A 22,663-nucleotide genomic window follows, 5' to 3' on the forward strand; every position below is an offset into this window, starting at 1 on the left:
CATAAGTAGCACGTACGATGCATCAGGATAGTCTTTTATTTTTGGGGTACACTTGTCCTAGACGGACCCAACCCCTGTGTTGAGTTCCCAAAGTCAAATGCACGTTATGAAAACAAGCATACCTACTAGGAATCCGGTATGAGGCTTTATTTTTCTAGGTTTAAACCTTAAGAGGTGGAGTTCTAGATAAGCTTACCCGAGCGGACAACTTGAGCTAGGGAAGCAGCGTACCGGGAATACAGAAGTTTCACCGGCTTTGCAAAGGGTCCGATCCTCGTTCTAAAATTAAGGGTATGACACTCTAACAGAAAAGAAGCGACGCGAAGTGTTGTGCTTCCCAGGAGATTTAGAAGACTCACATAGAAGAAGAGTATCGTAACAGTTTATATATAGTTCACGGCAATATTAAAGCGGTAAAGAGTAATATTTAGCACATTAGGCTCAAACATGTAATATCAGATAATCACAAGAAGCCAAGTATAACAGTTATTCTAAGTTCAAATTCTGAACCGGAAGTTTTTTCACTTTAAGTGACATTATTGAAAATGGACTATTTAATTAATTTATAGAGTTGCCGCTGAATAATTATTAAGGTGTCCCAAGTCACCGATTTATATTAAATCCCAATTCAAGGAAAGTTTGACTCTGTATAAGCATGTGAAACATAGAAGATCGGATAAGGAATTCTGTATAAGTTGCTTTACAATTACACATGGCTTGATTATTGGATTATTACATGTTTTAAAAGCTATGTGTATTTTACCTTTTACCGCTTTTGATTTTATATTTTTAATAATTATATAGTTTATTTGAAACAAGTCACGATGTCGTGCACTTGTTGTTTTATGCACATTGCAAATCACGTCACGTGAAATGCACCCGTGATTTACAACATATTTATTATTATTTGAAGTTGTATAATCAAGTCATGCGAATGTGCACTTGAATTTATAGTTTAAGTGCCACAGTTATGCCACGAGAACTGTACCCATAACTATGACGATCATTTATTAATCGTGCCTAAAAGCATGCTAGCGATGTTTATGAGTTGTATCTTTCCTAAGTTTGAGATTAATTGCGACAAGTCCAAAATTATGGAATTTAGTTGTTGATACAAGATGTATTGGAACTAATTGCCAATTCAAAGCATACGCCATTTAGAGTATTAAAGGTTGGTATAAAATTAATCACTGAAATTTATAACGACAGGATGAATTTTGATGAATGAGTGTAAAATTAACAAGCATTGTTTAGGAAGGCAGTGTTTATGTAATCGATAAGGGCTAGAAAAGAACTGTTATTGATTTGTTCATTAATTACAAAGTAAATGGAGTGTCAAGTTAAGTGTTCACTTTTGGACCTCCAACATGTCTTAATGAGTGAGGACGGGCTAATAGTGAAGCCCAAGGTGCTTTAGCTTTCTCGAATAGCCCAAGTCTTTATGCGCATTAAAATCACAAGCTTCCAATTGGGCCTCTAAATGAGCCCAAACACATACTAAAGTTCCAAGTCTATGAAAAACCCAAATCAATAGCACAACTTCGTATGAGCTAATTGTTTAGGACGAGCAGTGCTCTGAAACCAAAGATCTAATAACTAATCCATCTAATTCTTCACCCAATTTTCGTACCTTATTGCACAAATGAAAGCAACGATAAAATCTTTCCAAGCATGAACACATGATTGCTCGAACTTTATAAATTACAACATTATACTGTCGCATCAAGGATTATTATTTTGAATTTACAATAATAACTAGATTTGTATGAGCTAAAGCAGTATGATAACATCATTTAGTTGTACTAAAAGCCTTTTAGTTTTACATCAATATACAAATCAACCAGCAATACACCACGGACATATCTGGAATTACCTCTTTAATCATAATGTTTACCGATCTAATCAACCAGTGATAAGATCCGTAAACTTAAGCCATTAGCTCAGTCAATTGAGCCTCTTCGTCACCAATTAACACAAGAGTAATTCTAGTAAATGTGGGATGGAATAACTACGATTAATTTAAATTTGATGCTCAAACAAAATCATGATATAGCTAAATCAGTTATGGCAGTCATTCAACTCAGCAAGGAAGAACAAATAACTTTATTTCAACAACAATCAATCTGCAACAAACAAGATTTTACTAAATTCACACAAGGTTACGAGATTAGAAGTTAAGGAATACCTTAAAATGACTAAATCAAGGAAGAAAACGATGAAGAAATGGAATTGAGTTCAGCAAAGCAAGGACAACATATCTAGTCAATCGAATAGTAGTTTTTTAGCTCGCAAAACCTTGAAATAACTTTTGAAATCCTAGAAATATCAATCAAATGTGCTGGAATTTGAAAACAACTTTGTATCCTTCTCCATATGGTACTTCCTTCTGTTTTTTAAAGTTATTCTGATTCTAGATTTCAACTGGATTTTATTTTTTGAATTTCAAACTTTATTTTCAACTGTTTTAGTGCTGCTGAATTTTTAAAATTTTGAATTGTATATGAATGAGTGTGTGAGTGAGATGTGAAGATGTTGTATGGGTGAGATAAGAGTGAATGCGAATGAGAAGAGTGTGAATATTTGTGTATATGTGTGAATGTATTGCTTTATAACAACTTTTAGCATCTTAAACCCCTATTTTTTTTACCACATAGCTAGCATTCACACGCATGGGCCTTCTGGCCAACAAGCCCAAAATCAAGACCTAGACCCTAAATCCTTCTCAACTTGGATTTTAATCTAGTTGGCCTGCATGTCAAACAAGACATGCCCAATACTAAGCTAAGACATTCAAACAAACAGATTTGAAGTCTAATTCAAATTGAAAACTAAACAAACATTACTTTTAAAAATTTAAAACTAGTTCAAAACACAATCAAACTAATTAAAATAAGTGATTAACTATCAATCTAGATATGCAAACATTAATTCATCTAACTCTTAATTCTGCATAACTAGATTTAATTGATTGAACAAATTCAACACAAAACCACACAGTTGAAAATAATAGGGAAATGAGAAGAAAAAGAGATATACCTACTGAGCTCAAAGGGGCGACCAAAATGATTCCCGTCATCCGGAGAAACAGAACGGTAAGTGGTTGATTCAATGGTATTTGACCGGATTCCGGTGATTTTGAGATGAGCCAAAACTAACGTAAGAACAATCGATTAGCGTAAGTTTTAGGTCAAAACGATTTGAGAATATCGAAGAATCAAGAAAGGGCGAAACTAAGAGTTTCCGGAAATCTTAGATCTATATATCGAGAGAATCTGAGGGGTTTTGAAGGAAACTAAGAAGAGATATGGTATAAGGAGGAGGCGAGGATTGTCTGGTGTTGATTTGGGGATGTTTAGAGGTTGGCCGCCACTGTGGGCGATTTCCAGCGGCGGCGTGGGGCGGAGGCTGAGAGAGGGGAGAAGAAAGGGTTCTGGTAGGTCTTTGGGGGTAGGGGCGTTTCGGACACTTATATGACTTTGAGAGATCAGTTCCCAAATCTTGGATCTTGCTTGAGGGACGACTAAGATTAGCCGCACCGAGAACGATGGTGTTTGGTGCTAATGAAAGCTGGACCGGGCATGGGGAATTTGGACCGGGCAAATTTTATGTGTACTGGGCCTCAAAGCTTGGCCCAGCTCGGTTTTGAACAAATAGTAACCTCAAATCCTCCTCTTTTAGTCTTTTATGTTTAGTCACTCATTAATTAACTTAATACATAGAACTTAAATTGCAAAATTAACCCTTTATATGAATTATCTAATTAAATTAACTAATTTGTGGATTACCAACTTAACTAATTAGTTGAACCTGAGATGTAAAAGAAAAAATAAGAAAGATTGCATGTATTTTTGTGATTTTTTCTATTTTAGAAATGCAACCAAATCATGTAACTAAATACAATTAAGATCTAAATGTGAAGATTAAAATATAAAATATTTTTGTCATTTTTATGATTTTAAAAATGTTACCTAAAAATGCATGAAACACAAATACGCGTAAAACAAATTAAATAAAAATATAGGAAAGTTTTTAAAATTCTATAAAAATAATTAAAGGCTATTTTGGAATGTTTTAGGAGCCATTTTCATATCGGGCAAAAATTACGTGCTCATAGCTGGAAAGAAATTTAGAATTAGCCTGATTTATAACTTCTAATTGTTTATAATATAGTTTCAAAATTAAATAAAATTTAGTCACTTTTTCATATGAAAATAAAATATAGACAAGAGTTTCAATTAGGGGTATTTTGTTTCGAATTTATCCCTGTATTAAATAATTGTTATTTTTCATTTACTTTGCAAATATTGATTATTTTTCAAATACCGGTCAAAACGTTGGCCAATCCATGCCTATTTTAACAAATAGCTGCTATAGTTAAGCCCGTCTCCAACTACCGTCACCAGTTTGCAATTATAGCCAATTCTTTTGATTCTCGTTCACTTCTCTTCTTTAGTCTTTCACCGGAAAAACTAAACCCCGTCCTTTCGATCTCTAAAGCTTTCAGTATTTCGCCGGTGAAATTATCTGTCTCTTCTCCCAAATCGGTGAGTAAATAACGATTATGCCCTTGAACCTCGTTTTCTTTCATTTCTCATTGTTGCATTTTTTTCACCTCCTTTGCTACCTTTATGATCATAATTTCACATTTAATTAATTGCGTTTGTTGTTATTGTTGCTGTGGGAATTGTTGAATGTGTGATGATACTTGTTAATAACAACTGTGATTACAATTGCTTTTTTCAAAATGCTTGAAACTGTGTAATTGATCTTAGAATTCAGTAGGTAAAAAATTAATCCTCTTGAAAATTGGGGGTCTGATTATGGAATTTAATGGACAAAGGGAGAAGAGAGGGAATAGGATGGTAGGACTAGATAGCAGACTGTTTGAATGTTACCTACATACATAATTACTTCCTTTATTTCCTTGTTCTATATTATTTTTTCTAATAACCGTGGTGTTCGGGTCAGTTTGCGCGTATCTTAACTAATTCTACAGGATACCTGCTACTTCTCACAAGCAACATGTATAAGGTTCTGTCCACCAAGGCTTGAAGAGATGAGAAGAAATCACCAAGTATTTTTTGTCTCCGCTGGAATTTAAACCTGTAAACACGTAATTTTTGACCCTCTACGAAATTTTATTGCTTGGATACTTATTTTAGGTCCAAATTGTTATTTTGACTATGTTTGGCTCTTTTACTTTATTTTATCTTAAAAATGAAAACCACAAAAAATATTATCTCTCATTTGAGTTGCTTGGATTCTGTTTAGCTATTTATGATCTATCTTACTTTTGATAAATTGAAAAGTCAAAAAACAAATAGTTACATGTTTAGATACAAGTTTTTTCCCCTTTGCAAAAGGAAAAGAAATTCACAAAAAATAGATGTCTTCCTATTAATTAAGTTTTCAATAAATGAGTATTTTCCTTGCCTAAAATATTTAACTAGTATTTTTATTCACTCTTTCAACAGAAAAACTGAAAAATACAAGAAGAAGAAAAGAGAAAGAAAGTAAGCTATTAATTAATTCTGAGTTGGTGTTTCCCGTTCGAGGTTGTCCAGTCTTACCTTGGTTTTCCGGTCGGTGGTTCCTCTGTGTTAATTTTGTTCGTATGTCAATCGGCGGCTCTCAGATCTGTTTCGTTTTTGCTTAGAGGTCCTTGTATATTTTTAAATCATCGAAGGAAATCCGATTTTGCTACTCTAAGGTCCATTATTAACTTGATCTTTTTAATTTAAGTAGTTTCTGTTCTATTTATATTTCAAATCTTGCTTTAGTTGATCTATGTGGCTATTTTGTTGATTGTGATTCGTTAGTTGAACTAGTACATATATTGAATAGTTTTGTCGAATCTGATCCTAAATTCTTGAATGGATATTTGAGTGAAATACATGCTGCCAAGAGCTGGAATATAGGCCATATCATGTTTGTGTTATGTTTCCTTGTTAATTGGGATTAATTACTCATGTTTGCTGCGTTTCCATAGTTCGTTATCTGCTAATTGTTCTTTCGTTACATTACTTGATCAAACATGTAGTTGGATAGGTTTGAAAGTTTTTAAAAGAGAAGAAGGAAGTGTTTGACATAAGTCATGAGGTGCTGGATATTAAATGAAAGTAAAATTGGGTTTAACATGTTTTATTGCTTTGCTTTAATTGTTTAAAATCGCTAGGAGCATGTACTAGGCCGTCACACATGGGTTGGCAAATCTAGGACGTGATGCATGTTTGAATTGGATAAGGTGAAAGGTTGTCCCCTAGTTAATTATTTTTATCAGGGGAATGTAAATGAAGGCCAAGGGTGAGCAACTTGAAGGAAGTGTAGTGTAGGATAGTTTAGATCTATTTTTATTCTTTTTCTTTCTTTTATTAGGTGGGGGGAACAATCTTGAACTTTCTTATTTGCTAAGTTGCTCGGACTCGGGTGCGGGTGTCTGATACGGGTGCGGATCTAGAGGTCAGATCCTTCATGATCTAAATTTAAAGATTCGGAGGTACGGATCCTGGTACGGGGATTCGGCTAAAAATAATTCAATTATTTAAAAATAGAGTTATAAAAATATGTCTAAATTATGAGACATTATGTGAAAAACTTACAAGGTATTCCGAGAAGGAGAAAATATTGAACAAGAGTAGAATTTTAGAAGGAGATAAAAGGAAAAGGACTGACATAGAAATTTATATATACAAGGTATTCCATTTTCTTCCATATCACACTAGCTTTTGATTTGTTTTCAAAAATTATTGTATCTGTCCCAAATTTCTCCGTTGATTTTGGTCAAAGTACCCAAAATCGGTTGACCAGATCCGACACGGATCCCACACCCATACCCACACCCATACCCACACCCATGTCGTGTCGACACGAGTGCGGCACTGAAAGTGAAGAGTCCGAGCAACTTAGCTTATTTGTGTAATTTTGTTTGTGTGGTCTCAATTCGAGTATTCTTTAAAGCCAACTTGATCAAGTCCGCAACCATTATTTTTGCGGGACTTGGGAAATATCTTCAATTCACGTCCTTCTAATTTAGGAGTCATGTTAGTAGTATTTCAATTATTAGCTCATATCTGATGCTTGATGTGTGCATCTGCAGATTGGTTTGTTAGCCTATTTGACTAGAGTGTGTAAATTCCCCTCCGGTGGTACTAAACAAGATTTCCAGCAAGGAATATGGTATGGAAGCAAGCTTTGTTTTAAATATCTACATTACTTTGACGACAATTATCTCTTTCTCAGTTTATAGTGTGATTAAGGCCATGCATGATGAAACTCACTGTTATCTTTGCTTTGGTAATTAAACTTGGACTTTTTCATGGTTTGGTGCACTAAGTGAGCTGCGTGACTTACATTTCATATGTTCTTCATTCCACTATTATTCATTATGCAGACTTTGGTTTCAAAGAGAAAGAAACAAATAAAATAAATGACAAATAGTATTATCATGTTTCCCCCATATCTCGGCAATGAGGATCTGTTACTGATCGACTACGTGGGATCGATTGCGGTGTTTTCTTTGATTTGTACTTACCTTCAAAAGTGTATAGTCAAGTGGTGGTAAACAACAGGATAACCGATTTAGAGACAGTGGACCTGATACGATTCGGATACACACAAGTGGAATAATAGCTAATAAAGTGTTTAATGAAAATAGCATGATAGAAAGTCCAAACCGAAATTGAAGAACAGGAAGAATCCTAGGCTCTAATTGGACTCTATAGTAATAATTGATATATGAAATCAATCATCTCCAAAGAACGACAAGAAAGAACCAAAGATATAAGGATTTATAGAAGAAAGAATTACAGTTAAGATTCAAGCTTGATTGTAATTTCAAAGTTTAATTTAAACACAGAGGACTACAACCTCACCAAGATTTTTATCAATTTTGGTCTTGGAACGGGTAGACATTTTGGAACGGGTAGACGTTCCTATCGACCATTCGTGATCTTCTGTAATATGCTCTGTGATATCCGGGGTCATATGAGCTCTCTATTTGTGTTCCCTATGAGATTTCTGTGTTCAACTTCAATGTATATCCCCTTTTCATTTAATCTACTCTATTCTTTTTGTTTTACAGGGTGTCTTAACCCAAAACAGTCAGCCCCATTTAATGCTGAAACCTGATTTTGATTCAATTACAGGTTTATCACTCCAGTTTTATTGACGAGGAAGGAATTAGTAAAGCTTGTGGATGCCCTTTATTACCTCTGAAAAGCCATATAAAGGGACCTGCTCCAGTTTCAGAACAAGGTTAGTCGTGCGAGTCTTATCTTTCCGAGGGCAATGTCTATACATTCTTACGGTTTGATGCTTATCTTATTTTTGAGCAGATACAACTGATATTGTTGATGAAGCAATCACATTCTTCCGAGCAAATGTCTTCTTCAAAAACTTTGATATTAAAAGCTCATCTGACAAGCTACTTATCTATTTGACATTGTATATCAACATCGCACTAAAGAGGCTTGAAGGCTGCAGAACTTTAGCTGAAGGAACCAAGGCTATCATCAACCTAGGTTTGGAAACGGTTCCTGTACCTGGAGAGTCAGGTTTTCCATTCCCAGGCTTATTTACTGCTGCCCAATCTAAAAAAGAAGCAGGTAGATTGTTTGATGAACTAAGCAACCCTCTTTTTCCTATGTGAATAAACCACCAATACATGATTTCGGTTGATTTTGAGTTCGCTATTTTGCTTCCATTTTGTCTTTTGAGATTCTAAAATGAAAACAAACAAGTTCACAGCTTATAGTTCTTCAGTTATTATATCCAAGTCCAATTTTGCCAACTTCTTCTGGAATTTCCAATTACACTACATTTGAATGCTTGAATCCTAACCTTTTTACAAAACTTAATAGGGTAGCTGTGAGAAGGCACGAGAGAAAATATGTTATTGATATTGGATGTTCAATACAATACAAGAGGTCCTTATTTATAGCTATACTATACAAGGACATACTACTCCTATTCCAATGTGGGACAAGACTACACTATATACATAGCTGTAAACTAACACTCCCCCTCAAGTGGGTGCATACAAATCATATGAACCGAGCTTGTTAAATATATAACCAATACGGGGACCAGTGAGAGACTTGGTGAAAATATCTGCAAGTTGATCATTCGACCTCACAAACTTTGTAGCAATCTATCCTGAAAGTATCTTTTTCTGACGAAGTGACAATCAATCTCAATGTGTTTAGTTCTCTCATGGAACACCGGATGTGATGCAATATGAAGGGCAGCTTGATTATCGCACATAAGTTCCACCTGATTGATTTCACCAAATTTCAACTCCTTGAGCAATTGTTTGGTCCAGACTAGCTCACATGTTGCCATAGTCATTGCTTGATATTCTGCTTCTGCACTAGACCGAACAGCTACATTCTGTTTCTTGCTCTTCCAGGACACCAAATTGCCTCGTACTAAAACACAATATCCAGACGTAGAACGTCTATCAGAAGGTGATACTGCCCAATCAGCATCTGAGTATCCAACGATCTGCTCATGACCTCGATCCTCAAACAGTAACCCTTTGCCTGGAGCCGATTTTATATACCGAATAATGCGGGCAACCACATCCCAATGACTATCACAGGAAGAATTCATAAACTGACTTACAACACTCACATGATAAGAAATGTCGGGTCTAGTCAGTGTGAGATAATTTAATTTTCCAACCAGCCGCCTCTAGCACCAGCTCCCCCTGTTCTGGCAGAAGTTTAGAATTCGAATCCATCGGAGTGTCAACAGGTCTGCAACCTATCATCCCCGTCTCCTCAAGAATGTCTAAAGCATATTTTCTTTGAGAAATAACAATACCTGAGCTAGACTGGGCAACCTCAATACCTAGAAAGTACTTCAATCTGCCTAGATCCTTAGTTTGGAAGTGCTGGAAGAGATGCTGCTTCAGATTGGTAATACCATCCTGATCATTGCCAGTAATAACAATATCATCAACATAGACTACCAGATAAATACAGAGACTTGAAGCAGAGTGCCGATAAAACACAGAGTGATCAGCTTCACTACGAGTCATGCCAAACTCCTGGATAACCGTGCTGAACTTACCAAACCAGGCTCGAGGAGACTGCTTTAGACCATAAAGTGACCGACGCAAGCGACATACAAGGCCACGAGACTCCCCCTGAGCAACAAAACCAGGTGGTTGCTCCATATAAACCTCATCCTCAAGATCACCGTGAAGAAAGGCATTCTTAATGTCTAGCTGATAGAGGGGTCAATGATGAACCGCAACCATGGATAGAAAAAGGCGGACTGAAGCCACGGGAGAGAAGGTATCACTGTAATCGAGCCCAAATATCTGAGTATATCCTTTGGCAACAAGACGGGCCTTAAGTCGATCAATCTGGCCATCGGGACCAACTTTGACTGCATAAACCCAACGATAACCAACAATAGATTTACCTGAGGGAAGAGGAACAAGCTCCCAAGTACCACTTGTATGTAAAGCAGACATCTCGTCACTCATAACTTGTCGCCATCCTGGATGAGACAACGCTTCACCTGTAGACTTAGGGATGGAAACCGAGGACAAAGAAGATATAAAAGTATAATGGGGAGATGACAGGCGATGATAACTCAAACCGAAATAATGAGAATTAGGGTTAAGTGTGGTCCGTATACCTTTCCGAAGTGCAATCGGTGTACTAGGAGCAGGGTCCGCAGCAGGAGCAGGGTCAGGTGCAGGACGAGAACCAGTTGGGCTTGATGTAGGGCGCGAACGACGATGATAAGTCAAGAGTGGTGTTTCTGTGGCTGGGGAACTAGGAGGAACAACACTAGACTTCTCAACGGTTGGTATGGATGAAACCTCTGTGGTCGAAGGTGGAGGAGGAGCTATAGTAAACTCCTCAAAGGTCGGTATAGGTAAGACCTCAGATATATCATGGTGGTCAGCAGAAGTAAAGAAAGGTTTAGACTCAAAAAATGTGATGTCAGCTGACATAAGGTATCTACGAAGATCTGGTGAATAACAACGATATCCCTTCTGAACACGAGAATAACCAAGGAAGACTCGCTTGAGAGCACGAGGAGCTAACTTATCTTTCCTAGGGGCTAAGTTATGAACAAAACACGTGCTCCCAAAAACACGGGATGGAAGAGAGTATAAGGGTGACTGGGGAAACAATACTGAATGCGGAATCTGATCCTTGATGGGAGATGAAGGCATCCGATTAATCAAATAACAAGCTGTGAGAACTGCATCGCCCCAAAAACGTAACAGAACACGAGATTCAATTAGAAGTGTGCGAGCAGTCTCAATAAGGTGCCTATTCTTTCTCTCAGCAACCCCATTTTACTGAGGGGTATAAGAATAAGATGTCTGATGAATAATTCCTTGAGAAGTCATAAACTGCTGAAACTGAGAAGATAAATATTTTAAGGCATTATCACTGCGAAAAATGCAAATAGAAACACCAAATTGGTTTTTGATTTCAGCACAGAAACTCTGGAATATAGAAAATAACTCAGAACGATCTTTCGTTAAGAAAAGCCAAGTACATCTTGAATAATCATCAATGAAACTAACAAAATAACGAAATCTTAAGGTTGAACTGACTCTACTAGGATCCCATATATCTGAATGAACTAAGGAGAAGACAGACTTTGCATGACTCTCAACACTACGCGAAAAGGAGGCTCGGGTATGTTTCCCAAGCTGACACGACTCACAATCTAATGTAGACAAACTAGATAAACTAGGCACCATCTTCTGAAGTTGGATAAACTCGGATGTCCTAAACGTCTGTGGATTAGATCTGGAGGATCTGTAACTAGACATGTTGTGGAAGGACCGAGTGAGTTAAGGTAGTAAAGACCTTCTGATTCACGTCCTGTACCAATTGTCTGTCCCGTACTGCGGTCCTGCATAATAAAAGAATCGTCAATAAAATATATACCACAATGGAGGGCACGAGTCAAACGACTAACAGATGCAAGACTAAAAGGACAGCCAGAGACATAAAGAACGGAATCTAGGGTGATAGAAGACAAATGATTAGCTTGTCCAACTCCTTTTGTCTTAGTTTGACATCCATTGGCTAAAGTAACAGTGGGAAGAGACTGTGAATATACAATATTTAACAAAATTGATATATTACCGGAGATTTGATCAGAAGCGCCTGAGTCCATGACCCATGGGCCAAGAGTGCTAGACTGGGAAACACAAGTAAAAGAATTACCAGTAACAGAAGTATCAGTGTGAGCAACTGAGGCTACTTGTGGAGATGTCTGCTTACTTGCTCGATACTGAAGGAGCTCATTATATTCTTCTTTAGATAAAGAAAATCCATGGCTACCTGTAGTCTCTGTCAGAGCAATGTAAGCATTTTTGGGTGGACGACCATGTAAGGAATAACACATTTCACGAGTGTGTCCAAGTTTGTGACAATAAGAACACTTGGGTCTAGATCTTCCAAAACGACCTCCTCTTCGTCTATGCTCCATAGTTTGAGATGCCCGAACATCCAGCGTCTGGGATGCAAGAACAGAGGAATCAAGTATCTGTGATGAGATCACTGGGTGACTTGGTGCTGCAGCAAGGCGGAGTAATCGAGAGAATAATTCATCAACTGTCGGGACAGTCAGACTAGCCAAAATCTGGTCGCGTACTGAATCAAGATCATTAGGAAGTCCAGCGAGGGTAAGAACGAGAAACATCTTCTGTCGCTGCTCTTGTTGTTTTTCAACACTAGCAGAAACTGACATCAACTTCTCAAATTCCTCCATGACTGCCTGTAGTTGACCCAAGTAGACATATCTAATTCCTGCTTCTTTAAGTTTGTCATCCGCGATATCACATCATAGAAGCGAGATATGTCATTAGTGTATAAGGTGCGTGCCTTTGCCCAAACCAAATAACATGTCTGGAATGGACGAAACAAGGGCATTGACTTGGAATCAATAGATCGCCACAAGATGCTACATAACTGAGCATCGATTTTTTGCCCAAAGTGCTATTGCTTTTTCATCTCCTTCGCTAGACTGTTTGATTAGATGATCTTGAACACCTTGGTCTCTACACCACAACTCGACAAATGAAGCCCAAGTCAAGTAGTTTGAACCTCCCATTAAAGGTTCCGAGGTAATAATAGCACTAGAGCTCATGTTTCTAGACCCAAAAGCATCAAATTCCAAAGACATTATTGCAAATTATTACCAAATAAGAGAAAGAATCAACTGTAATCCACTGAAACATAGTAAGGAAACACAGAAACAGAATAATGAAATACTGTAGCTGACGGAATCTTACTGTACATGTCGGAATAGTACTGTAGCTGCCGGAAAAACTCAAAGTGGTCGAAATGAAATGAAAACAGTAGGGGTGGGATCGAAATTGCCAGGCGACCCAACTGTTCTGAAGGAAGTTTTTCAAAAAATGGCCAGAAGTGGTCGTACGCGCAGGCGCGTGAGCTTCTGGTGGCGCGTGGAGGAGGCTGCTGACGGATTTTTTCACTGGGGTTTGGTCGCCGGACAGTGACGACTCTTGTGGTAGTGTTGAATTTTGCACAACACTGACAGAGACGAAGCAGACGCAAAACAATCTTAAAAAAGAGTCGCCGGAAAAAGACTTCCGCTGACTGATTTCTCTTCTCGGAATCGCTGGAATTTATGCACAGTGATAAATCTCTGATACCATGTGAGAAGGCACGGGAGAAAATATGTTATTGACATAGGATGTTCAATACAATACAAGAGGTCCTTATTTATAGCTATACTATATAAGGACATATTACTCCTATTCCAATGTGGGACAAGACTACACTATATACATAGCTGTAAACTAACAGTAACAAAACTTGGGATTAGGAATCTCTTTCTTATTAAGTCAATGTCGGTTGATGAAGTGAAAACACTTATGAATAGTTGTGATCATATTGTGATCATAGGAGTCAGTGAATAGTTGTCATCTTATGAGCTGATCATTGGCGGTCTGTCAGAAAATTGTTGCTAACAATTTGGAGATCGCTTGGGTCATTTTATGCAGTGATGTCTAGCTTTTAAATCTCCTCCTATGGCCACAAATTGTTCCAAAAGTATATGAACTAATGTTATTTTGGGGGAGGAATCTGATGGGAGGAAAGAGTTGTTGTATATTAATTTAGAAAATGACTTTCAGCTTAGGGTCTCTGAAGTTGACAGATTGATGTGGTTTAGAAAGTGAAATGACAATTTGTTTTTCTTTTTCTCATAACCGCTTTTTCCTTCCTCTTTTCAGCTAAATATAACTGTAAAATTCTTGTTAGAATAACTGGAAAACTGCTTTATTTTACGTTCTATGTGAAAGTTGATGTGCTATATTGCCCATTTATGCTGTCACGCCTGTTTTGAAGCATTTAGTTTGATTGTATATTGGAATTAAAAGGCACATCCTTTATCATGAATTTCCTATTCTTTTTCTCCTGTTGGGGTATATTGAAATGGTGTAGCACCTCTTTTGGTGACACCTTTGCAATGTTTGGTAACTGACTTCCAAAAGGATAATTCTTGTTAAATGGACTGTAACATAATGTCTCTTACACTTTTGTTTCACTTTTGCTTTAATAGGCATCAAGATGCCATTTTGCATTTGTTCTATATCCTCTGAAAACTGTATACCTCAGAGATTAGACGACATTTACTCTTTTTGTGGTCTTGTTCTTTTTCTTCTCCGTTGTATTTGTATGGCTTTTAGACGGATGGTTTCTCATCTTTTTGTTTGGGTTGTCACATTTGAACTCAGAACTATTCAGGAATTACCTAAGGCAAATAAGGGAGGAAACTAGTGGGAGATTATTAAGTGTTGCTTATCGACATAATGGAACTCCTAACAAATGGTGGTTAGCATTTGCCAAGAGAAAGTTTATGAACATGATTCTTCCTTGACTAAGTTTCTGGTGTTGACCAGAGCTTCAACTTCTGCAGAGAATGATTTTGCTGCTACGGAATTCGTAGACTACATAGTGAGGTTGGTTTGTAATGAACAATGACTGGTGATGCACAATGTTTTTCAGGACAAGACTTTCTATAGGAGCAGCTAATATGCTTATCCAAAGAATTGCTTTGTTTCATTTCATGTGTTATCAATGAATAATTGAACTATTACCTACTTTGTGCACTTTGTAAATTACTCACTCTACTTGTAATTGCTCAAGTTGTGGTCATTCATACAACCGACTCCAACTTGTTTGGAGCTGAGGCATAAGGTATAGTTGTTGTAATTGTAATTGCTTAAGCTATATGTATTATTGGTGTAATTGTGAGAAAGAAGTGTGCACCAAAATGACCCAATTTGCAATAAAGGGATTTAGACAAAGATATTTGTGGGCCAACTAGATATGAGTCTTTTCTATTCAAGTCATAAAAAATGTATTTTGATGATGTTAAATCAAATAAAACAATGCAAAATACTGGTTCTGTCATTCGGTTACTCTCAAGAGTTGAAAATGATATTTTGTAACTAATTTCTATTTTGTTGGTGGATAAAAGTCTGATTGTTCACATGTATATTAAAATCTTTGCAGCTGGGTTTTCTCTATTTTCTTTTTTCCTTTTTAGAGGAACTTTAGTCATTCCGATCTTGGAAAAATGACATACTCTTATAACGATAAAAATATCATGTCGTATTGTCATGTTTCAACCACAGTTCTAAGTGAAATTTGGTATACGTCCGAAGTTCTTTAATTAAAAAAAAGGATTTATGCTTATTCAAATATTATCATATAAAGTATAAAATAAAACAGAAGAAGTGATAAAATATATGTAATTATAAAATGCTGCAAAAGGAAAGTTAAATATTTGGATTAGTAGGTCCTTTGGTTCCCTAAACTATGAAATTATATTTGCTCACAAAAAAAAAAAGAAAAAAAGAAAATTATAATTATTTTGTAATTTATACTTTGTGATCATAGAATTATAGAGTTTTATTATAACACTTTGCCCTTCTCTAATCTAGCGTTTGGACATAGATATGATTAAAACTTGAAAAAAGAGTTTTTGAAGTTATGTTAAAAAATAATTTTTGAAAGTTGGTGTTGTGTTTGGACATGCATTTTATTTGAACCAAAGTTGAATTTTGGTGGGTGGAAGAAAAAATTTCGCCCAAAATCTGCCATAAACCATTTTTTTGGGAACTTGAAATTTTTTAAAAATTTTTTTCCGAAAACATGATCATATTTCATAAACAAACAATATTTTTATTTTTATTTTGAAAAAAGAAGCCAAAATCTATGGCTAAGATTTTGATGATACTTTCTCACACTCGAAAGATTTATAATAATTCATATTGAGATCATCGAATTTAGTACTCACATCTGTTCTCTAGAGCAAAGATAGTTGCTTTCCTTAATATTATCGAAACATTATAAAACAAATTTACGTACAAATAACATGAATTAAATACTTACACTTTTTATATGAAAAAAGAAGTAAAGAAAAAGGACAAATAAATTAAAATTAAAAGAGAACATCACCAAAAGAAGAAAAAGTAAAATTGTCTTTCCATTTCTAGAAATAATGTTTTCCTCAAACATCGTCCTTCCTTTTTGGATCAAAACTCTTCACAATTACCACCAACTATCAACCCTTTAACCAACCCCCCCCCCCCCCCCAAAAAAAAAAATCTTCTCCTCCATTGTTGTTTCTATCAATGAAACCTAGTATTGAAAATGGCTTCAGATCTGACCTTAATAGCACTGTGAAAATTTCGTAGATATTTTGTTCGATTTGATCCATGAAGTTTCCGATTGGCATTTACTTATATGATTTAGATTACAATCTTCAATCTCTAATTATTCCCTTTTTTCCCTTTCATTTCCAGCTACTGCAATGTCTAAGAACAATCATAAGATCCATTTGCCAATCGGTAAGATCCAACCCGGATCCGAAAATAAAAATGGGTCGCCTAGTTATACCGCTAGTGGTTCATGCGAGCATTTGTCGGGGTTCCGATCGAGAGTCGGGTCGAACCCGTTTATCAACTTCCGGGGCTGCGTGAAGGTCCGGCCATTGGGGCGTGCATCCATCTGCCGCGAGCCGCCGAATGAGCTGGTGAGATGTGGTGCATGCGGACACGCGCCGCCGCGGTTGTACGCCTGCGTCACGTGCGCCGAGGTATTCTGCCGCGTGCACGCGCCGTCACATCCGGCGGGAAACGCTGCGGACCCCTCGCTGCACTGCATCGCGGTGGACATCGACCGGGCCGAGCTGTTCTGCTGCGGGTGTAGGGACCAGGTGTACGATAGCGACTTCGACGCCGCCGTGGCACTAGCGCAGACGGAGGCCACCGTGATCGGATCAATACAAGACCCTCCGCCGCATCCGGAGAGCACGCGCAAGAGGAGGCGCGTGGAATACAAACCGTGGACGCCTGATGTGAAAGAGCAAGTCTTGATCGTTGGGAACTCGAGTCCGTTGCCGAGTCAGCTCGGCAATGACTCAACAACCCCAGAAGTACAATGGGGTTTGAGGGGCCTTAACAATCTTGGAAACACGTGTTTTATGAATTCAGTGCTTCAAGCATTGCTTCATACACCACCATTGAGGAATTACTTTCTGAGTGACAAGCATAACAGATATTTTTGCCAGCGAAAGAATAGCAGTGTTATAACAAGGAGTAGTAGTGATAATGGGAATAAGAACTCAACAATGCTGTGTTTGGCTTGTGATTTGGATGCAATGTTTTCTGCTGTTTTCTCTGGCGATCGGACCCCTATTAGTCCTGCAAAGTTCCTCTACAGGTCTGCATTTGATCATGTTTTCTTGGTTTGTTGAGATAATGTTTGGCTTTGTTATAATGTGCACGTTTTTTTTTTTTTTTGTGTGTGTGTGTGTGTGTGTGTGTGTGTGTGTGTGTTGTGAAGTTCATATAGCTGAACCCGATTTGCTTGGGATTGAGGTATAGTTGTATATAATTCTTTTTTATAAGGATAACAATACATTGGTAAAAGATTCCTTAAGCTTGGGTTGTGCACTTCTTTGAAAATGATGTAGGGACAAGATTAGTTTTTTATTATTGGGATTGTATGTACCACGCTTTTCCCTTCATAGAGGTGAAATTAGACAGTGGTGTGCAGGGGCGGATTTAGGGGGGCGGAAGGGGTTTCACCCGAACCCCCTTCGCCGAAAAATTACACTGTATATATGGCAAAATCTGTTTTTTACCTCTATATATTAAGTTTTGAACCCCCTTGATACAGCCCAAAAGTGTAGCTTAGTGGTCAAGGGGGTTCAAAATCTTTGAAAGGTCATATGTTCAATTCCCACTAGCTACGATTTTTTTTTTCTTGAACCCCCTTCGCGGAGATCCTGGCTCCGCCGCTGGTGGTGTGTAACTTGGTTGTGATATACATACATTTGTAATTTGTTTTATTAGATGTGGATTTCGACTTTTTGAGTATCTAGTTGCAGTCTGTGCTGTGTCTCATTCAGATGGATGTAAACCTTTCTTTGGAACAGCTGGTGGAAGCATGCATCAAATCTTGCAAGTTATGAACAGCAGGATGCTCATGAGTTTTTCATTTCCGTGCTTGATGGGATTCATGAAAGGATGCAGAACGATAAGGGAAAGGCGTTGAGTCCAGGTAAATTTGTTTGTTGCATTAGAGTACCTATTAGTTGCCCATCGTTTCTCCGCCCATCACCTTGCCTATATTAGTTTCTTATACTTCCTTTTTCCCTTTTCTTCCGAATTAGACCAATCATTGAGATTTCTTTTTTTTGTTGTACTGGGAAAATTATTGACAACATTGTTTATATATATTTTAATAAAAAAAAGGCAGTCTGGTGCACTAAGCTCCCGCTATGCACGTGGTCCGGGGAAGGGCTGGACCACATGCGTCTATCGTACGTAGCCTTACCCTGCATTTCTGCAAGAGGTTGTTTCCACGGCTCGAACCCGTGACCTCCTGGTCACATGGCAGCAACTTTAAAGTAACATAAATCTAACATAGCCAAGGGAGGCTAGTATTGTAAAAACCTCAAACAAGTGGATTACTGAAACTTGTACAGATACTTGCAAAGGTCAAGTCCTTCAGTAGGTGAATTTTTTGAATTTCTTTTGTTGGTGGGGAGGGGGCGGAAGAAGCAATTTCTGTCAGAAGCAGAATAGTGTGTTCAAGCATCTTTGTGATGTCTAGTAACATCTGACTAAAAGGCACTCAGGGCCTGCTTGATGGGCTTATCTTTGTTCTAGCATCTCATCTCTCATGGCAATCCCAACTTCCATTGTCACTGAGAAAAAATAGTAATATTTGAATGCAGGTTATGGTTTAGGTCTTTTCTTTGCCATATGCGATTTACCAGTTGATATTCGCTGTCAGGCTTAGAGATGTTTCTCAAAAGGAAAAAGATTTCCTCCTACTCTCCCCAGTAAGTCTCAGTTTGGTTAGTCTTATTGATTTCAGCATAGGAGTTTTCTTCTGGTACAATAGTTCTCGTATTAACTCGCACTTTTACCATGTTTTAGGGTATTACTCTCGAGTGAGCTGATCGCAACCTTCAAGAAAGCTTGAAATCTTTACTAGGTTGACAGCCTTTTGCTTACTTCTTTCTATAAGCCCTTATGTGCCTTATTATTCTTGTGAGTCTAGCTCCTCGGTACCTCGCATTTCTTTAGCAGAGCAATCATTAGAGGGGTAACTCCTTGGCAACAATTCATTTCTACCATTGTAAATATGCTGATTTGGTTCTCACTTAAGTGACACGTACTTTAATTGTGAGAGTTCACACCTATTCTCATTCCTCTTAATTAGAGGATTGGTGCAGGGCTATCTGCCCTGAGTTTGCAAAATTTAGTTAACATCTGGGTATTGCATTTAAATAATGAATACACATTATCTATGATTCTGAATGGTTTTGTGTAAATGGAATAGATAGAGCTTTTGAGGCAATAAATGTGTCTTGCGGATACATTTCTTACTGAGTTTTTTACTTTTATGTCAATAGTACTCCGTTGCTTTTAGCTACTCATTCTGTTGGTTGCCATTCCTGATAGGACGATTGTTGTTTTGTCTAGTAATGCAATAGCTCATAGAACTGTATGGCATAACTAGACTTTTACTTGTTATGAAGTGTGTCGAGGAGCACGTTAAGCTGTGCATATTAAGTATGTTACTCTGTGTAACTTATTAGGAGTACACATTGCGTTTTTTCAGCTGTGATCTCATTCTATCAAATCTTTTTCTTTGGCACAGGTAGTGGAGACTGTTGCATTGCTCATAGAGTATTTTCTGGAATCTTGCGGTCTGATGTCATGTGTACAGCTTGTGGCTTCACATCTACTACATATGATCCATGTATAGACATCTCCTTGGACTTGGAACTGAGCCAGGGGAGTTCCTCAAAGATGACATCAAAGAAGTCTCATAATACTCACAAGAAGGAAGCAGAATCTGGAAAGTTTAGCCAAAACGGTCGAATTTCTTCGTTGATGGGATGTTTAGATCATTTCACAAGACCTGAGAAATTGGGTTCTGATCAGAAGTTCTTCTGCCAACATTGTCAAGTGAGACAGGAATCTCTTAAACAGATGTCCATAAGAAAATTGCCTTTGGTTTCTTGCTTCCATATCAAAAGGTTTGAGCATTCTGTGATTAAGAAAATGTCAAGGAAGGTTGATCACTACCTACAGTTTCCTTTTTCCTTGGACATGTCGCCTTACCTTTCTTCATCTATCTTGAGGAGTCGATTTGGAAATAGAATCTTCTCCTTTGATGGGGACGAGCAAGATGCGTCCTGTGAATCGTCCTCAGAGTTTGAGCTGTTTGCTGTCATCACCCATACCGGTAAACTTGATGCTGGTCATTACGTAACATATCTTAGGTTAAGTAATCAATGGTACAAATGTGATGATGCTTGGATCACTCAAGTGAGCGAAAACATTGTGAGAGCTGCGCAAGGATACATGATGTTCTATGTGCAGAAAATGTTGTATTACAAGGCTAGTGAAAAGCAAGTTAGCTAGAAGGAAACAAGCAATAGCTACTTTTTGCGAAGCATTGATGCAGCACTCCAGGTTCAAATAACCCATGAGCTCTAGGTACGTAGCTATATGTGCGAAAAGAGGGTCATATGTGAAGCCTTGAATATGTCAGAAGCATCTCCTCTCAAGATAACCGGGACGTTTTGTTGGGAGTAGAAGACCAAGCTGATATTTTTGTTTTTTGTTCCAGAATGCTGCTGCTTTGAGTGTTATTCTCAATTGGAGTGTAATCTTTAGCCTGAATTTTAAAGGCCCACACTCCTGCATTCAGGAAATTTTGGTAACATAATATATTATCCCTTGCAAAAAGAGATAATTAGTGAAACCTTTCTATTTTTTGTGGCTAACCATAGAAAAATAATAATAGTAACTTCGAGTCAAAGAAACATGTTAAAGTTTTTCATATCTTTTTCTTGGATTTTCAAGTTTTCAATATGTTTGGACACAGTTCTTGTTCTTCTCCAGGCACTTGAGCAACGCTATCTCTGTGCTATATTTGGCTGGTGAATAGTGATCTTCATTGGGCTGCTGGTGAGTAGTTTCAGAAAAGAACTTTGCCTTCCAATCAAATAGCAATGGATTACGAATAGATCTGCAATTAAGCAAATTATGTTGATGACCGACGTATAAACACTTTTTGGCTTATATATACATTTGGTAATCACTAAAAGTGCTTATAACCAAGTGTTTAGAAGCTCAAAACTGTTAAATCATAAGTTGGTTACCCTTAGTTTATCGCTTTCAGCTTATAAGCATTTTTACTTTGATCAAGTTTCTTATTGTCTTGTCCTTAATTGTTTTTGGTATTCCTGAAATCAAAAGATCTAACTCTTTTTTTATTTTCGTAATTCGTCACGTTCAATAAGATTCTTTTAAATTTATATATTTCTTTTAGATAGTTTTAAGGGCATTCAGTCATTTTAACATAAAAAGTGCTTATCAGTATTTCTTTACAAACACACAATATATCTTCTTTAAGTACTCATTTTGTCTCAAAAAAGTTCTTTTTCTTTTTCTAAATTTCCATTACAATGGGGTTTAGGGAGTGGAAGAGGAAGGGAGAAGAAGGGGAGGATAATGAGAATTGAACTCATATCTATTGTATGAGAGACTTTTTTTGGTTTCCCACCTGGTGTCTGGTACCTGCATTAGAGCTCGACTATATCCGGATTCGTGAGTCCCATTAGTGGGAGACTCACTAATACAACTAGGCTATAAGGCTCGTCAATTTGGTTATCACTTTTTTGGTTTTTTCTTTTTTATGTTGTTGCGATCCAACATTTTTAGACTATGATATCAACTATCTAAAAGAAGTCGTCCAGTCTCCTTACTCGATATATCTGAGATAGCTTTGTAAACTAAACTAATAATAGATGAGACTTTTATCTTTATGTTGTGAGCTTGCTTCATGGTACAAAGGGAAGGGTGAAAAATTCTGAGTACTAGTACATCTATTTTTAAACCAATTGAACATCTTCTTGAAATAACATAATCATCAGAATCGACTTTGGAATCACGCAATGTGTATAGGCATCGAGAAAAGAATATGGTTGCAATATATATCTTTTAATATTTTATTTCAGATTGTATTAATTTATGTACTTTTAAACGGCAAATTTATCCTTGTGAGTGTTTATCTCAACAACGGGTTAATTTGGCTCTTGTAAAGCACTATGTGAT

At 37.2% G+C, this 22,663-nt stretch overlaps 2 protein-coding genes and 1 long non-coding RNA gene across 4 annotated transcripts; 2 read left to right on the forward strand and 1 right to left on the reverse strand.

Annotated features, from left to right (window-relative positions):
* Positions 1–1,662: 1,662 nt before the first annotated feature.
* On the reverse strand, positions 1,663–3,519 carry LOC117278322 (uncharacterized). Its single transcript, XR_004508700.2, has 2 exons — positions 3,037–3,519; positions 1,663–2,123 (listed from the first exon to the last, which is right to left on the reverse strand). It is a non-coding gene; the product is annotated as an uncharacterized lncRNA (long non-coding RNA).
* An 856-nt stretch (positions 3,520–4,375) lies between these two features.
* LOC104102545 (actin-related protein 2/3 complex subunit 3) lies at positions 4,376–15,450 on the forward strand. 2 transcript variants are annotated; one of them, XM_009610279.4, is made up of 5 exons: positions 4,376–4,544; positions 7,097–7,176; positions 8,145–8,253; positions 8,334–8,603; positions 14,747–15,450. In XM_009610279.4, exons 2-5 carry the CDS (start codon positions 7,174–7,176, stop codon positions 14,887–14,889), a joined length of 525 nt encoding a protein of 174 aa, XP_009608574.1. In that variant the 5' UTR covers positions 4,376–4,544; positions 7,097–7,173; the 3' UTR covers positions 14,890–15,450. The 2 variants fall into 2 exon arrangements, with proteins under 2 accessions (XP_009608574.1, XP_018628460.1); XM_018772944.3 differs by lacking the exon at positions 4,376–4,544 and adding an exon at positions 5,519–5,710.
* A 1,064-nt stretch (positions 15,451–16,514) lies between these two features.
* On the forward strand, positions 16,515–21,441 carry LOC104102544 (ubiquitin C-terminal hydrolase 22-like). The gene is made up of 3 exons (XM_009610278.4): positions 16,515–17,741; positions 18,460–18,584; positions 20,196–21,441. Exons 1-3 carry the CDS (start codon positions 16,831–16,833, stop codon positions 20,963–20,965), a joined length of 1,806 nt encoding a protein of 601 aa, XP_009608573.1. The 5' UTR covers positions 16,515–16,830; the 3' UTR covers positions 20,966–21,441.
* The last annotated feature ends 1,222 nt before the right edge of the window (positions 21,442–22,663 follow it).

The sequence above is a fragment of the Nicotiana tomentosiformis genome, chromosome 11, assembly GCF_000390325.3.
Source record: "Nicotiana tomentosiformis chromosome 11, ASM39032v3, whole genome shotgun sequence".
In the NCBI taxonomy this organism is placed as follows: Eukaryota; Viridiplantae; Streptophyta; class Magnoliopsida; order Solanales; family Solanaceae; genus Nicotiana; species Nicotiana tomentosiformis.

Coding starts and splice junctions, on each gene's coding strand:
- LOC104102545 (XM_009610279.4), top strand. Junction 8,254..8,333: donor TGCTCCAGTTTCAGAACAAG/GTTAGTCGTGCG, acceptor ATTTTTGAGCAG/ATACAACTGATATTGTTGAT. Junction 8,604..14,746: donor CCAATCTAAAAAAGAAGCAG/GTAGATTGTTTG, acceptor ATTTGAACTCAG/AACTATTCAGGAATTACCTA.
- LOC104102544 (XM_009610278.4), top strand. CDS start 16,831: ATGTCTAAGAACAATCATAAGATCCATTTGCCAATCGGTAAGATCCAA. Junction 17,742..18,459: donor CCTGCAAAGTTCCTCTACAG/GTCTGCATTTGA, acceptor TCTTTGGAACAG/CTGGTGGAAGCATGCATCAA. Junction 18,585..20,195: donor GGGAAAGGCGTTGAGTCCAG/GTAAATTTGTTT, acceptor TCTTTGGCACAG/GTAGTGGAGACTGTTGCATT.